At 37.3% G+C, this 16,852-nt stretch overlaps 1 protein-coding gene across 3 annotated transcripts in view; it reads right to left on the minus strand.

Annotated features, from left to right (window-relative positions):
- Positions 1 to 16,852, minus strand: part of LOC104600626 (midasin-like protein) — a 98,096-nt gene that overhangs the window by 21,659 nt on the left and 59,585 nt on the right. For 2 of the 3 annotated variants that reach the window (XM_010263685.2, XM_010263684.2), the window contains exons 26-46: positions 15,778 to 15,928; positions 13,850 to 13,948; positions 13,665 to 13,765; positions 13,485 to 13,574; positions 13,328 to 13,393; positions 13,052 to 13,216; positions 9,489 to 9,696; positions 8,512 to 9,407; positions 6,884 to 8,395; positions 6,614 to 6,800; positions 6,446 to 6,508; positions 6,219 to 6,298; positions 5,887 to 6,138; positions 4,330 to 4,465; positions 4,163 to 4,248; positions 3,998 to 4,071; positions 3,761 to 3,902; positions 3,592 to 3,681; positions 2,397 to 2,520; positions 2,145 to 2,299; positions 1,743 to 1,856 (exon numbers count right to left, since the gene is read on the minus strand). In XM_010263685.2, coding sequence (XP_010261987.2) covers positions 1,743 to 1,856; positions 2,145 to 2,299; positions 2,397 to 2,520; positions 3,592 to 3,681; positions 3,761 to 3,902; positions 3,998 to 4,071; positions 4,163 to 4,248; positions 4,330 to 4,465; positions 5,887 to 6,138; positions 6,219 to 6,298; positions 6,446 to 6,508; positions 6,614 to 6,800; positions 6,884 to 8,395; positions 8,512 to 9,407; positions 9,489 to 9,696; positions 13,052 to 13,216; positions 13,328 to 13,393; positions 13,485 to 13,574; positions 13,665 to 13,765; positions 13,850 to 13,948; positions 15,778 to 15,928 — 4,791 coding nt within the window. The remainder of the gene's footprint in view (positions 1 to 1,742; positions 1,857 to 2,144; positions 2,300 to 2,396; positions 2,521 to 3,591; positions 3,682 to 3,760; positions 3,903 to 3,997; positions 4,072 to 4,162; positions 4,249 to 4,329; positions 4,466 to 5,886; positions 6,139 to 6,218; positions 6,299 to 6,445; positions 6,509 to 6,613; positions 6,801 to 6,883; positions 8,396 to 8,511; positions 9,408 to 9,488; positions 9,697 to 13,051; positions 13,217 to 13,327; positions 13,394 to 13,484; positions 13,575 to 13,664; positions 13,766 to 13,849; positions 13,949 to 15,777; positions 15,929 to 16,852) is intronic. The other variant, XM_010263686.2, reaches the window with a different exon arrangement.

Below are 16,852 nucleotides of genomic sequence, written 5' to 3' on the forward strand. Positions count from 1 at the left end.
TCCTACTGACAAGAGGAAATCGAACTGGCAAATATGGCGGCGGCAGGAAGGAGGTGACAAGAGAGATTTAGCGCAGTAAAGCTGAATTCTCTCTTCTGTGATTTCAGCTCTGAAGACAGGATGTGAAGTGTGTCAAAAGGCTGCCGCCCCCTCCTTTTATAACCTTAAAGGGATCAGCTCCTAATCCCATTAGGAGTTGCTGATCCAAATCATATTTGGATCAGAAATCCCTTCAAGTGATAAGGGTAAACCCTTATCTTTTCTGCAGATTAGATCAGCCTCCTCCTAATCCTATTAGGAGGCTTCCAAATCTGAATCACATTCAGATATGGACTCTCTGAGTGGATAGGGTTAAGACCCAATCCTATCTGCTAATCCAATATCAGAATTCGCCCCTTATTTAACTGATCAAATCAGCCCAGTTCGAAATGGGCTTTAGGCCCAATAAGGTCATGTGCTCACTTAGCCTTCCAAATTGCTGCCCAGTTGGGCTTCTTTGTATGGTGTGGGACCCAAACATTGATCTACACATTAGCCACATGGGTTCAACCCAGCCTTTGTTACAAGGCCTGGCCGAATACACTGTTATGGATAGTGCACCCCCTGAAACCCATCGCATGGGCTCTATGGGCCCAACACTTACCCTATGTGGTCCCTGGGCCAAGCCATCTTGTAACACTCGGGGACTGTGGGTAGATGAAATATTAGCCCATCAGGTATTATTCTCAATGGTCTTACACTTAACCTCTCATCCCATAATGATCAAACACTGCCCGACAAGAGAGAACCTCTCCCTCGGTTGCAAGGAACAGTGCTGCACTCTTTGCTCACATGGATCCCGGGAATTAAAACCTTTTGCAAACGTTTGGAAACCATAATATATATACTTTTATATCTCATATAAAATATATTTTGCAAAACAAATCTCAACGATTAAAATTGGCTGTCAGCAGTCTTGGTTTCCATCAGAGAGAGTGCATCCCCGATTATTGCCTTTGTCCGACAAAGGGGCGGATCCTGTCACTATGATCACCCACTCAGATGAATTCTCAGACTGTCCCAACATACCCAGGTTTTGACCCCCATCTAAGAATCTCACTGATTGGTATATCAAAGACAGCCCAATCCGACACCTAGTGCAGTATCATAATCGAGTCTAGGGGTCATGTGTAACTTTCCAGTTTTGCCCATCAATCTCTAAGGTCCAGGGCAATACTAGAAATCTGGTCCGATTCAAAGATTCAATTAATCCTACACTGCATGTGCCTTGGGTCTCACCCTGGCAGCTGAGACAGGCCACCCCAACAGTTGGCAGCACCAGTGTCAACCTTGACAGGATAAATCTCCCCAGACTTATCCAACAGCTGTGAACATTCTAAACTAACACGAGTCTCATAAGTGTCCAGTTTAAGGGTATTAGCAGAAACACACCATAGGAACATGAATCAAATATGTACTTCATTCATTTTTCTGATTGGAGCTAAGGGCATACAACTGTCTAACATGACATACTTCATAAAGTTGTTTCAACTTAAAATTTTTGACACCATTACAATATTGAACAAAAGAGAAAACAATGGTGCAATTAAAGCTAAGAACAAGTAATAGGTGGTACTCGAGATGCTGCCTTGGATCATAAAAGACAGGATGTTATGGACATTCTGTTCATTACTTCAACCGTCTAAACAAGATAAGGAGACTAGAAAGAAAGTGATAGCACTGAAAATAGAAAATTCCATAACCTTTTTCTGTAGCCTCCTTTTCTCTGCTTCAAGCTTCTCCAGCAAGATTGCTTTTTCTTTCAGGTTATCTCTTATAGAAAATCTTCCTGCTAAATGATCACATTCTTGTCGTACCTAAAATAAGCAATATACCAGAATGAAGTTAAATTTATCAGACAGAAATTTGTTGAAAGGGTTCGTGCATTAATCTTATATTGATGGCAGCTCAACATATATTTAATAAAGTTAAATGATCAGAAAGAATGTACATTCCATGCATAGAATACATGCAATTGATGTTATGTCTGATACAGAATACTTGCCAAGACATGTCTATGCTCTTTAAGCACGAACCCTTTCCACACAGGGCAAAAACATTGATTGTGCAAACAATATTAGAGTAATAGAGTTCTGAAAACCTACCTTGATTTCAAGTTCAACCATTGAAATCTTTTCCATTAAATGAGAATGTTTGATTGAATACTTCATTGCTGGATCTAGATCATTGGAATTCAACAATAGATGGAAACGTAGTCCCCCAATAAACACCCATGCACAACCAAGATTATAAAGGAAACCTGACATACAGAAGTACCTTAGTAAAAGACCTGGAAGTATCTTTCTAAACCCTGCATTCATATGAAAAACAGTAATCCAAAAATTTTAAAACCTTACCATTTGATGAGTATTGCATGGATAATACTTGAAGAAGTGGTTCAATATATGTCTCCCTTAACGAAGTCAATCTGCCATGGCTTGATGTTGCAATAATCCGGCTTATTGTTTGGAGAGTACTTTTCTGTAATGAGAGTCAGCAATAGTAAACAAGGTACACAATGAAGTTGCACAGAATAAAATAAACTAAGCCTAGTCCCAACTATATGTGATCTGCTACATGAATCCAGTTTAGACATTCCATTCTGTTCAGTGCCACTATTGTCATCATTGTTTTTTCTTTTGATAAATTATTGTCATCATTGTTATCATTGTTATCACATGCTGGAGGGATGCATTACAGATTCAACTTTTCTTGGACTGATGTATTTACGTCATTGTTATCACATTTCCATTCATCTCTTCGGTTTGATTTTTTTTTTCCAACTTCCTAGCATAGGTACAACCCAAATCTACTCTCTTGTCAATTCCTCAGCTCCTCTGTGATGGTATGATAGACCTAATTTTTTACCTTCACATCTAACTGTCTCCTTTTTATTCATTCACAGATTTAAAAAACAGCCACATCTTTCTCATTGAAACTCCCCTCTTCTTGAAGCTTCAGCTCTCCAATGGATCTCAAGTGTACCCTTTCAAATCCCATATGACGGTAGAAAACAACAGCATTCGCCCTCCCCTCCAACCAAGGTTCAAAATTTCAATATGAAGAATTTTTTTTAATAAGTAAAACACATAAAAATGCCCAAACTCAAACTTTGAAAAAAATACAAAAAAGTGCAAAGTTCAAAGTCTCAATACACCCCTTCAGGAATATCAGCGTGTATCAATATTTGAACCTTGCCTTGACCTGTTGGTTTCTTTATTTGCTGTTTAGAAGGTTCCAGTGTTGTGTCTGCTCAGTTGTTAGCTATGGTGGTGCATAACCTTTTCTTCACTCTTTCCTTTTTGTTAATTTGTTTTTCTTTTTTTGTTGATTTGGGAGGATGTCGTTTAGGATGGTTTTTCTTGAGCTGATGGGCATTATCTCCTCTTTTCTGTAACATTTTCTTCTATACCTTTTCCTAGTTGTTTTCATTTCTTTCTATGAATCCTGTGTAATTTCCCTTTAATTTAACACAACATAATAACATTTAGATGACATGATTCTTGAGAACTTCACCAATTGGATCCAAAAGGTTTCAGGGGAAATGTGTACCTCAATTGTTCTCCCCTCAATGGAACACAAAATTGACTTGATCTCCAAAAATTTATCTTCCTCAAAAGATTTTCTGTGTGCAAAGATAATCTGATGAAAAGTAAAAGAAAATTAGAAAACAACACAAAAGTCTCATAGATAAACCTCCAACTTACAAGAAGACTATTACCTGCTGGAAAAGAGAGTTAGCAGAAGAGAAAAGAATATTAGGAATATCTTTCACTTGAGATGAACATTCCCAAAGGTTACGTGAAGTAACTCTAAGCTTCAAGCAGTGCAAAGAATAATCCTTGATAGGAAATTTACTTTGCCTGTCATAAATGCACCAAAAAAGAAGCATATTGATGTATACATAAAAATATAAATAAAAAGGAAAAACAAGAAAGGAAAAAAAAAAAGATCTTACAGAATCTGCTCAAGCACAGTGGTTATGATAGGCTGGAAAAGCAGATAAGGTTGCCGTATCTCACAGTCATCAATCTGCAAGAAACTCAGGATTAAGTGGAACTAGTGCAGGAAGATGATTAAAAAATATTCCCTTGAAAAACCTATCTGAAAGTTTTGTGTAAACCTTGACTGATTCAGGACAACTGCTCCATAAAAATGAGTGCCACTTAAACCACATCTCAAGAACAAAACTTGCAATATTTGCTTTCACTGTGTGCAGAAGTAAAAAGTTAATTAATAATGCAACTTAAAAAAACAGGAAAACAAAAATGAAAATAAATGAAATCCAACCCATATCGGATGAAGATGATGCTTCCAATGTCCACAGGATTTTCTGATGCGGTACAAAATCTGTAGGAGGTCTTGAGGAGAAATTCAACGAAAAATTCAATGTAAACTTCAAAAGCTCAGACATGTTGGACAAATGCTGCAAATAAAAGAATTGTTAAATGGGCAAGGATTGTGGATTATTGAAGGACCCATACAATAAATCGAAATCGACAATCACATCCAATGTACAATAATTGCGATGTGAATAAAGATGCACATAACTGAACAACCATACCTTAGATATTACCGTTGATGCATAGTTGTCAAGGTGATGCCAAGTGCAAGGATTTTTTGGGCATTGTTCTAAACACTTTGACATTTCCACATGGACTATGTACCAATTATTGATATTAACTACACCTTATCATTTGTACAAAAGAAGATGAAAGGGACAAAAGATTTATCTTGTGGTTTGGTTCCAAATAGCAGACATGCTGAGAGGGAAGAATTGCAAATGGGATGGCAGATGTATTAGCAAAACAAAGGGTAAATAGACATATTTTGTTTTGGGCAAAAGTGTAAAGCTGTAAGCCTGGGTTGGTTGGAGAGCACCAACATTGTATCAAACTTAATTCATATCTTAATCTAATGAATCCCTTTTTCTGATAAAAAAAAGAAGCTTTTCTTAATTTAGAAAGAAAGTGAAAATTAAAAAAAAAATGATTTAATTTATCTTTTCTAAATGATTTTCATGGTATAGATGAACTATAAGATGGATTTACCAATGATATATCAAATCATGGATCAAACAACAATTTAACATATCTTGTAATCAAATTTTCGGTAGAATGGAAAGCTCAAATATTGTTTCATTAATTACTAGTAAAATTATTGTATGATATCTACATGTTTCCATACTCTCAGTACTGTTGATTGTGATGCATCTCTTCATATAAACTATTAAAATATGCATTTCTTACGTGTTTATACTTTATTCAATGTATCCAAGTGTATACATATCTTTCCACTGTATCCATGCGTATCCAAAGTGTATTGCAATATGTACACTGATAAGATACACTACCAATATTTCAACCTTAATAGGACCAGATAGTCTCCCTTGGATTTTTAGAACACTGGACTCTTCCTAAGAGTCTAAAGGACTTTGGGGACTTGCCCACTACCTCAATGGAACTAGGGGACCTTGGCATCCATCTCCATCCAAATTAGTAGACTATAATACCTGAGTTGCAAGTTACTCATAAAAAATAAATAAAAACCCAGGGTTGCAAGTCTTGGTCAGTAAGAAGAGTGCTTCTTTACGGCAAAAGCTCAAACCCAAGTTGGCTTTTGGTAGAAGGTTTGGCTATAGGCATATATCTTCCACATCATTACAAATCTTCTTCTCACATAAAGACCCTTTTTCTTTATTAAAACAAGTCAATGACATTTTCAAAGAGACAAATGTATTAACATGATATTACCTACAAAGTTTAGGTAGAAAATTGTCTGGTAAAAGCTTTGCCATAAAATTGGAAATGTACAAATACAAATAGTAGCAGTTATGTCTTCACTTACCAAGTATTGTTCATTTGCATCAAACAAAATAGTCTTTGACAATTCTGGGAGTAGCTCCATGTCAAGAGCTAAACTGGAGTTGTCAATTATGGGAAGAATCTCCTGCCAACTATCAAAAGCAGATTTCTCACACATCATTTCAGGGTAAAAGGCACAACAAGTACTTGAGTTTCCCACAGCCAAAACATGCTGATTAGATGCCAAGACTGACTCCAGCTTATGTTTCTCATATTCAAACCTTGTCAAAAGCATCTACAATGAAATTCAACCAGTCAAAAATGAAACAACATAAAAACGGAAACAAAATTCTTAGAAGACATTTGAAAGCAAACCTGATACATTTCCTCCAATTGTTCAACAATGTGGGTATCATCTTGATCACATCTTGTAAAATATGATGACATGCAAACACCTAAACAAAAATAAAGAGATCATTCAGATAACCAAATAAGTACCAATTACCATAAAAGAAGAAACAAGGCATATATATATATATACATATATATATGAATGTATTATAAACAACATAACAGTATAAGCACCGATGCCCAGAAACTACCTTGCATTGTCAATGATCGGAGTTCCCTATCAGATGCTACGACCCCCACAAAACAATCATTCCCTGACAATGGTTGATATTGTTAAAAACAAGATAAAATGAATAATGCTCTTATGCATTTTCATAGTTGATCAACCAAAAGTAAGAGAATAAAACTAATAAGAATACCAGGACAAGGTTGTTTACATAAGGTTTTCTTCAGTGGCCAAACCAATTCACAGAAACGCAAAAGCTGCTGTTGTTTAGCATATATCTTGGCAGAGGTTGGCAAAAGTGGATGACCTCCATGAACCCAAAGCATTGACTTGGGCAAATGAAAACTCCAAGATGACACCTTAACCAGATTTTTGCTCTCCTGCAGCACCAGAAATAATGTTACATGTAATAACTTGGGCATAAAAGGAAGAAGTCCATAACAAGATATTATAGCTATTGTACCATTAAAGTTCTAACAGCCTTTGGGAAGAAACTCTTCAATTTTGTTGCATCCTTTTCCAGAGCATGCCAAGATATTAGCAAATATTCAATGCGGCAATAGCTAATGCCCTTCCAGAATAACATGTGATCATCTATAAGGCTAGTATAAATTTGGAACAGTAGGTCAAAAGAAGGAGAAAGAACAATTACATTAAGAACCTCTTTTTCCAACTCTCTTAGGGCCTCCAGTACAGGTATGAAACAATGAGTTTCTTCCCTGTAGTCATACTCACTTTCATCTTTCCACTGTTGAAGACTAAGCTGTAGCAATCCCCAGCACTGAATACCATTATAGAGATGCCCATTCAACATTTTTGATGCAGTTAACTCTACCAACTTCAATGAAAGTATTGGAAAGAGTCTTGCATCTAGACCTACTTGGTATTGAGAAAAAAGCTCCCTCCGGCAACCAATGATATAATTCCAAATAGGATGTTTGATTTCTTTTTCAAGTAAGCCTAGAAAAGATTTAAAAAAGTGGCAGTATGGGTTCACCTTGGAACTATACCAGCTAAGCCAGAGAATATACAGCTTAAGGTCAGTTTCAAATGCCTGTTCAATCATCCAGTTGGCAGCAAAAAGAAGCATCTTATTGGTCAATGCTAAGTCAAATTTTTCCGTGCTAACATTACGGATCAATTGATCTGAAGTAGTAGGAAACAGAATGTGATTTAAAATCTGCAAAGGAATCAAAGATGGGAACAATTGCTTCTTATCAAACAATGAAGTCCCTATAGAACCAGAAGCATTCTGGTTACTGTCAATATATAATTCATAAGCAGCACACTGAGCCCCCAGGGACTCCAGATACATGCAGTTTTGTCGGACACATGCTTCTCTTGAGGACAATATAAAGTTCTTTAAGCACAGAGGGCTTGGCCACCCTCCTGGAAAGGACAGAGAGCGTCCTGAAAGTGTGTGAAATTTAGAAAGTCTAGTAGCTGACAAGCAAGATAACTTGCCATGCATAACAATGTCTCTTCCTTCAGCTTCACCTAAGGAGGATAGGTAAGTATGCTCCCAACTAAGATGGAGGCTCCACATAGGCCTATTTCCAATCAAGAGAAGCTGCTGGAATAATTGGACCCAGCGTGAAAGCTCAAGAAGTGTAATATGAACACCTAAGCACAAGCCTGCATCCCTGGCATAAATATGTGCCTCGGCCATTGAATCAACCATTTCACTGATTGGGATCCCTGACAGAACTAGAAACCGCTTTATATCTTGTAGGTCAGATCCCTTAGAGTCATAGTCACCATGCCTTTCAAGTAGCCAATTTGGTTGCATCATGAATATCTCAACTCCTCTATTCCGCATTGCTCTGGAGATTTCTCCATACCTTGGGTTCACAGTCAGGAACATGCGGAACTTGGAATGGGGCTGTAGTACAAGAGGCCTACCATCCACGAGACCACACTCGTTAACAGTGATTGATCCCCCTGGCTCCACAAGAGAATTGATCCTATCAAGAACCTAAAGTGACGGTACACAAAGATGAAGACTTAGATAAATGAAAAAGTAATCAGCAAACAGGGAATAACAGTAAAATGACAACTTGAAGCTATTAAAGGTAGGAAAGATCTGCATACCGTAGGATTGCATAAATTTGCATTGTCCAGAACAATCCACTCCCCACACTCTATAGCCTTTATAAGTACCCCTGTGACCCATTCAAACTTTGCTGAAAATCGCTGTTTATTGCAACACTCTTGCAGGTTTAGGATAATCTTCATAGTCTTACTCAAGTCCTTGTGTGTCCAAGATACTGGTAATTGATATTTTTCCAAATCCAGCTTCATCTGTTCAATGATGTGGACCAACGAATCCAGAAAAATGAAGGAACCATTAGAAATATCTGCATATCCAGAAGTGGAACTTGAAGAAAGATACCCATTTATTCTGGATGATAAATCTAGCCACTTGGATATTAAATCTTTACGCTCAATTATAAATGCCTCCTTTGATGATTCCAAATAAACATTGCAGTATTCACCAATGTACTGCTCAATTTGTGCAATAACACAGCGAAAACTGCGAAAAGCGTTGTATTGCTCAAAACACCCAAGCAATTCAGAAATATCAGTTGCAGATGAAAGATTTAATTCATTAAGCACATTTCCAGTGAGCTGGGCAAGTAACCTAACAATTGAAGTTTTACCAGATGATGATGGACCAACCAAAATGCACAACCATTGATTCTGTACACAGTGTAAAGCAGCTTCCAAGCTATTACAAATTCCAGGCAATAATTTAAGTTCATGTTTCAATGATTTATATGGCTGAAAATGGTTTCTTTCAACAACCGTATTCCCAACAACTAAGTAATTAGGATTAATTTGTACTCGTGGACAAGGATTTATAGATGGTCTCACTCCAAAGACCTCTTCATATAGTTGTATGACTTCTTTACGATCAGCTTCCGTACGCATCCTTTGAATGTACACAACACTAAGAAAGCAATCAAGCTTTGATGCATCAGGTGCACCTACAATTAGATTGCTTAACGTTAAAGACCTGGCATTATAAAAATAAGAAAAAGAAGGTAATAAACAAGATTGCATTATACCTTCTATGATATGGCATGACCGAATGACATCTCGCAGATTAAACTCCCAGGGTGAACCATCCTGACCATACTTGCCAGATAACATTGTGTCTTCATAAAGTCGCTTATTAAACAAAATTAATTTTGATAACAAAGATTTTGGGATTGATGGATGAAGTGAACTGCAGATGAAAAGGTAGTCATCCTCAGCTAACTCATCCACATAAACCTACAAATATGAACATGTAAAATTAGGTTACCAATTATGTCCAACACATGTATTAAGCTGAACCCTTAAAACATATAGTAGTAATACTGAGATATATAAAACAGAGGTATCATTGTAATATTACTGCTTTTTACTATTGAGTATAATCAACTTACATGGGTCATTCAACCAAAAGTTTATTCCAATCAACCCCTCAAGTCTCTCTTCTTCTCATCTCATTCTTCTTTTGTTCTCTCCTCCTTTCTTCTTCTTCATATAATAAAACTACAAAAACCTAGTTAGCATAGTTGTCAAGGTGTCAAATAGACACCTTGCCTAAATGCCTTGTTTATAGAAACAAAACACCCATCTAGGTTACTAGGAACCCACCTAGGTGATAAAAATGACAAGCCAAGCAAATTATGCAATGCCATTCACATTGTGACCTGGGTGACCAGAGTTCAAATCTTGGAAACAGTCTCTGTATGTGCAGGGGTAAGGCTGTGTACACCTGTCCCTCCCCAGACCCCACATTGGCAGGAGCCTTGTGCACTGGGCTGTTTATACTTCGTTTAAAATTTTACTATTGAAATTTAAAGGACCCAAAGGTTTCAAGAGAGAAAAGAGGAAATATACAATATAAAGAGGGGTCGACTACATGAATCCTGTTTTTGCCGTGCCATATCCATTGTCAAATTATGGGTGCTTAAATCATTTCTTTCTTTCGTTTTGATAAGTAGTGCTTAAATCATTTTTTACTACTTCCACCTAAGCCTTTTTTTGGTCTGTAACAGATTACTTCTAGTGTTTTGCTTGGAGAAAGACATCTGGTAGAGAAAAAAGTTTTTTTTTTTTTTTTTTTTTTTGTTTGAGGAATGTAAAGGAGGAGTTCTTAAGTTTGAAGAGAAAGGGAGATCGACAGTTGATGGGGCAACCATGCAGTGACAAGACCAGGCTGGAGCAGTGTTTGGAAAAGAAACAGGAACTTCTTTTCAATTGAGAAGAAAGTTAATAGTAAAGGATATTTTTTAAGGTTGGATGAAGCGATGGCAGATTGTAGGAGACAGGTTGTTTGCTTTCCAGAAGGGAGGAATAGTTAGGGTTGGGCCGTGGCTGCTGAGATGTTGCAGGAGTTTGAAGAAAGGTGTTGCTTGAAAAAGGAAAAGAGGATGAGGAAGGTATTTTGGACACTGATGATAAGGGAGAAGCTTTGGAAAGGACTGGGGGAGATTGGGGAGAGCAAAGCGATATGTTGTGGAAGAAGGGTGGAGAGACTATTTTGACTTCGTGGAGAAGTATTGAAAGTAGAGTCACAGAAAAGGGGGAGAGCAGACAGGGAGATGAGATGGATGGGGTTTAAGGGGCAAAGGAAACGAGGGACATGGAAGAGCTGTTGGGGAACAGAAGAGGAAAAGGGGATAGAGGTTCAGCAGAGGAGAATGGAGGGGAGAAAGAATTAGGGATTGGAGGGGGAAGCGAGCATGAAGGAGGCAAGATTGGAGGTGAGGTTAGACCATATAAAAGGAAAAAATATAGAACCTTTCCCTTAGAGGAGAACAGAGAGGAGGGTTGAAAGCGGATTTAAGGGGGGAAAGTGAGGGTGAACCAATGATTGATAAGACCCATAAGGTAGAGAAGACTTGTGACACCAAGAATGTGGTGAAAATGGGAGTGAAAGTCAGAAAAATTCTGGGTCCATTTTTCCTAGGAGGGGAGGAGTTTGCAAAGTAACAAATTACTTCTAATGGGTGCTGTAGATAAAATGCTCATGAAAAAACCACCTCAGTCTACTCACTGAATTAGATAAAAAGTCGTATTCAAATCAATGGTTGAGGGGATTTAATTTAACATGCCCAAATGAAAGCTTTAGTTCAAAGTGAATAGTAGTAGCGGGTTGCTATTAGAAATACTAATTAGCATTTAGCCATGGTGCCATGCTAGGAAATAGTAAACTGAGCACCAAGAATGGAAATGATAATGATAATCTTCTTTGTAAATACTGTAAGAAACCTTGATAACTAACAAAACATGTTACAGGGATAGCAATCAAGGTTCAAGAAGGGCAAGAAGCAGTGTAGGTTGACACAAATATGGTTGCATCAATAGAACTACTGATTCATGCTACAGCAAGGTTCAACTAGTGGTGTCATGGTATCATTCCTTCTGTGTACTCTCCTACCAATGTTGTTGCCACTATCTCTTTTGCACACTCAGCTGACCATGCCTCTTGTGACACTACATCTTCTGGTATCATGGTATCTACTCCTTCCCAGGTCATTAACTTATGAGCTTATGACCATATGACTGGTATATAAACTCTCGTTTCTTCTTATCATCCCTTTCAACCTTCCCATTGCTCTTCTCAAACATCCAAACTGGGAAGCATCAAGTCAACCTACTAGTACAATATTCATTTACCAATGCATATGTAAAAGCCTTTTAATCTAAAAGGCATTACTCAATATTGGTACAAGCTATCTGGGATCTCGGACAGGTGGACTGATACTGACGGGACTGACCTACCTTTGACACTTTTTTCTTTGCACAAACTCTCTCAGACTCGAACCAATGTTCTCATGTTTTTCAGCCCTAGTTTTTACCATTACACCAACCAATGGCCCCTGAGTAATTTTCTAATCTTGTCAGTTAATTTTCTCAACCAGTGTTTAGAAAACCTGACCTGCCAACCTATCGGAACAGATGAACTGTGACCCAGGGCATTGGCTGGTTCTGCCACAGACTAAAAACTGAATTGATAGAAAATCGGACAAAACTGGCTGACCAGCTGTTTATCCGGAGAACCTGTGAACCAGTCCTGGTTTCATAAAACTGCTCAGGTCACTGAATGAATTGAAATTTGAAAATGACAATGGCAAGACTTGAACTCATGACACTTTATTTGTGTATTACCTTGTTACTGTTGATCCATTTATTTATTTGTGCTCATTTATGCCTCTTTAAACTTTAACGCATATATCGCTTTAATTCACATGTATTTTAAAGAAAATCTGAGTGGAGAGGTTTGAACTCTAGTCATTTGATTTAAAAACTAAGGAATAAGCCATCTTTCCACGACATTCAAGTCTGATGGAGACGCTTGAACTCTTTACACCTCCAGTTTGACCACAGTTTAACCTCTGACCCTTGAACTTCTCCCTTTTTAGGTTCTATGCCTGGTCCAGTTCTCCGAATATTGTTCTCAACATCCTCACCTCCATAAAACTCATTTTATGGGGCTTGTTAATTACTGACCAACACTCTTGCTTCAAACAAAACACCTAGACTAGAACAAAGGCCAGAGAAAAACCATAGAGAACAAAAGAGCCCAGAAATACAGCCGAATTGTTTATATACCACAAATACTTATGAATCTCACCTTAGTGAAGCGATTGAGAAAGGACTTTGGAAGACCTTTCCTGCCTCCACCCTGAGAAGAAGGATTTTGACACGCAAAAACTCTGAAAGTTGGTGGGCACTTAAAAGTACACCCAAGCTCTGGAATAAAAACCTCAGCACGATGGTCTAGAATAGCATTCAAACCCTGACGAAAATGAATCTTCACTATTAGTCATATATGGCTTCAAAGTAAAATGCACACTTAAAAACTTCAAATAAAAGTGGTACACAACAGGTAGTGCCCTTGCTGCCTTGCCTCTAAGACAGATTGTGGAGCAAGATTAAGTTCATCCAACAGAACCCAACTTCCATCCTTCAGAGCCTGCAGAGTGATTAACCAAAAAGGATAACCTCAGAGTGAAATTCCATAAAAAGATAAAGAAGCTAATGTTAAATAAGTAAGACACTTCAACCTGCAGAAGAATTCCATCAGACCATGCAAATTTAATTCCTTCTTCACTTTCGGTGGGCAAGTCTGAACCCAATAAGTCCATCATGTCAGTCTGCAAAGATTGATATTTTCAATAAATAAAAAGCATAAAAAATAAGAAAAGAGTAAAGTAGTAAACTGGTAAACCTGCAAATTACCAAACCTGCTCTGAAAGGTTTATTCGGACAACTTTATGCCCAGAAAACTTCCCAAGCGCAACAACTAGACTTGTTTTTCCAACACCTGGGCTACCTTCAAGTAAAACTAAAAGTGTGGACACAGATAAAGATGTCAGAAAACAATAAAATAAAGTCAATCAAGAAAAAAAAGCCTTCAATGCTTACATACCAGGCTTTGGAAGCTGCATTGCACGCAATACACGCATGGCGTTTCTTCGAGTAGTTGGTGCCAGAAACTCAAATCCATTAGGCTTACAGTCCCCATTACCTAGAAGCAGATAATTGAAAACTAAGTTAACATTGAAATGGCTATGGAGAGTAGGAACTCCTTCCAAAATAGCTTTCTTCCTTTGGACATCCATCTTAGACAGGATTTCCACAATAGACCACCAGGAGTTGGATAATTATTGCTGCCTATGTGGATCAATGGAAGAATCTGTTCCCCACTTGTTGATGTTCTATGATAGTCTTACAGCATTTGACCATTTCTTAAGGTTGTTTGGATGTAATTGGGTTTTCCCAAAGGGCTTAATGTCATCGTTCTCCTATTGGGCCTGAAAGGTCTGAGTAGAAGGGATAAGGTTCTATGGAAATTATCTCCTTTAGCAATCTGTGGGTCTCTACTGACAGAGAGCAACAGCAGAACTTTTCTGGCGTATCCTATCAACAAATTCATTTACTTAGAGAGAGAGAGAGAGAGCTAGCGAGAGACAATAAATTTTTATAAGTCCACTGATATAAAAGAGACATGCTAAAAAGAAATAACGTTCTTTATTACAGTTACAAAGATCATTGCTCAGACTAATAAGAGGACAAATTCCAAAATCTACTTGGTGTAGCTTGACCTCTAGATCAATCAGTTCACTGATAAACACAAAGTACATGACTCAATTAAACTTGGTAATTTGGAGGCAGTGTGATCATTCTCCATGTAGGCTGTACAAGAGCTGGTCAGAGAGGAAGGAAGCCTCAGAGGCATTCAGTAGCAAAGAGGAAACAAAGGGAGTGAGAAACAGGAAAGTGGTAAGAGTGGTCAAGGGCGGAAGGTTGTTCATAACTATATAATTGGTCTGCAGTTTCATAAAAAAAAATAAGGTTGTTCATAGGACTTGTACACAGTGAATTAGGAATATGTTGTCTAGCAAAACAAACAAGACATATATCCAATGTTAGCACCCATCAGCTATCCCCAATCTAAACCCTTATTTTTGTTATAGGAAAAGAAGAAAAGAAAAGAAAAGTAGTAGTAGTAGTAGTAGAAGAAGAAGAAGAAGAAGAAGAAAATGTGTTGATTAGACAAAATTTTAAGTTCTTCCGTACTTATTGGTTCAAGTTTTAAGGTCTTTGAGGGTTCATTACAGTGTTTAGCAATGTTTGTATTGATTAAACCCTAACAAATAAGAAAATAACAAAAAGAAATTAGTATATAAACACACAAAATGAATATCTTAGTTTAATAGTGCCTATTTTATAATTATAATGTAAAAAAATAAAGAATAAGAAAGTATTTTATAATTACATAATACAAAACTGCTTCGCGATTAGGCAAGGCGAGCCTTAAAGGGCATCTTGTCGCCTAGGCGTCGCCTTGACAACTATGATTCAACCATAATGCTCAAATGAAAGAAGAAAACAAATTTAGTCCCATTCTAATCCACTATGTATATACATCCATCACTATTTAAAAAAAAGAAAAAAAAAAACGGATTTCTTTGCCTTATCAAATGAAGGATAACCTACCATATTCATCTTTTTTATGTTCCAAAAGAGTCCAATAGTGCTGAACTAAGATGATATGATTTCTTTTAGTTGTATAGAGAAATATTATTTTGCTTTTGAAGTCTTCTAATATGCTGATGATACAACCCAAATTGAGGTGTGACAATCAAATATCCCTAATTCATGCCACAAAACAAGAGGTCTATTCTTAGTGAACATGTCAATTTCAGATTGCACCTCAGACAAGTTGATTGCACCTCTACCTAATGATACAAGATTGTGCCTCTTTAAAAACAGTTCTATAGACAAACTCATTATGTTAATGTAAGCTATTAAATTCCTTGTAAATGAACATACTTGAAAAAATACAATAATTACCTTTTGAAATGTAGAATGGATCTATACCAAAGAGGTGATCCAGGCTGACATTACTATTGAACAAGATATCTTCTGAAGCACTTCCATGATCACCCCACCCATAATTTTCCATTTTGGATAATTTTGAATAATCCAAACCAGCATTTCCTATCTGTTCCAATGAAGATAGCATTATTTAGTTATGAGGGTCAACTATACCATGGCAGGTTCTTTCCAAGTCAAAAAGACATTTACTTACAAAAGAATATGAAGAATAAATAGGAAGCAAAAGGACTTTCTATGCATTCAAGAATGGAAAAAGGAAGCACCTTTTTGTAATAAAATCAGTATCAAATGCATTAAAAATAAACAAAAAAAAACACACTTGCATGCACTAATATGACAGAAGCAAGAAAAAAACAAATAACCTTAGAAACAAGTAGGAGAAAAAGCCAAGCCCTGCCAACTCTAGTGCTGTACAAGAACCAGTATACAACTATACAAGAAGCCCCAAAACAACTGACCATAATAAATCAACCCAAATACACCTCTACTGCTTCCTCTTATACTTAGGACTATTCCTTTCACTGCCACCATAACCCCCCCCCAAAAAAAAAAAAAGATTCTTTATTCTTTCCTATCCAGGGATAAAGAAATTTTGACTAGAGGAACAGAGAGAATTTTTTGTGTCTAGCTATCTATAGGGTAAGGTTGGGACTGTTGATCCCTTTTCCTCACTCTATTTATCCCTCATTACAATGTAGCCCAAAATAATTGTTGTCTCAATGCCCCTTGTTTTGCTAATCCATCAGCTAGCCCATTTGCACTTCTATGGACCCATTTAAATTCAGCCTCAACCTCCTTGACAATCTTCTCCACTTCCCTAATCACATGCTTAAACGTCCATGGGGTGTGGCTGCTATTTGTTGCCCATGAAATTACTACTTTTGAATCCCCTTCCACTTCAACATGTCTGCATCCTAGTTGTTTGGCTAGCTTTAACCCTTGTAATAATGCCAGTAGCTCAGCCTTCAGCAAGTTTCCGTTGCCAATCAGCCCTGAGAACATACCCAATATCCTCCTGTCAAGGTTTCTT

This window comes from Nelumbo nucifera, chromosome 8 (assembly GCF_055504915.1).
Source record: "Nelumbo nucifera cultivar China Antique chromosome 8, China Antique-T2T, whole genome shotgun sequence".
In the NCBI taxonomy this organism is placed as follows: Eukaryota; Viridiplantae; Streptophyta; class Magnoliopsida; order Proteales; family Nelumbonaceae; genus Nelumbo; species Nelumbo nucifera.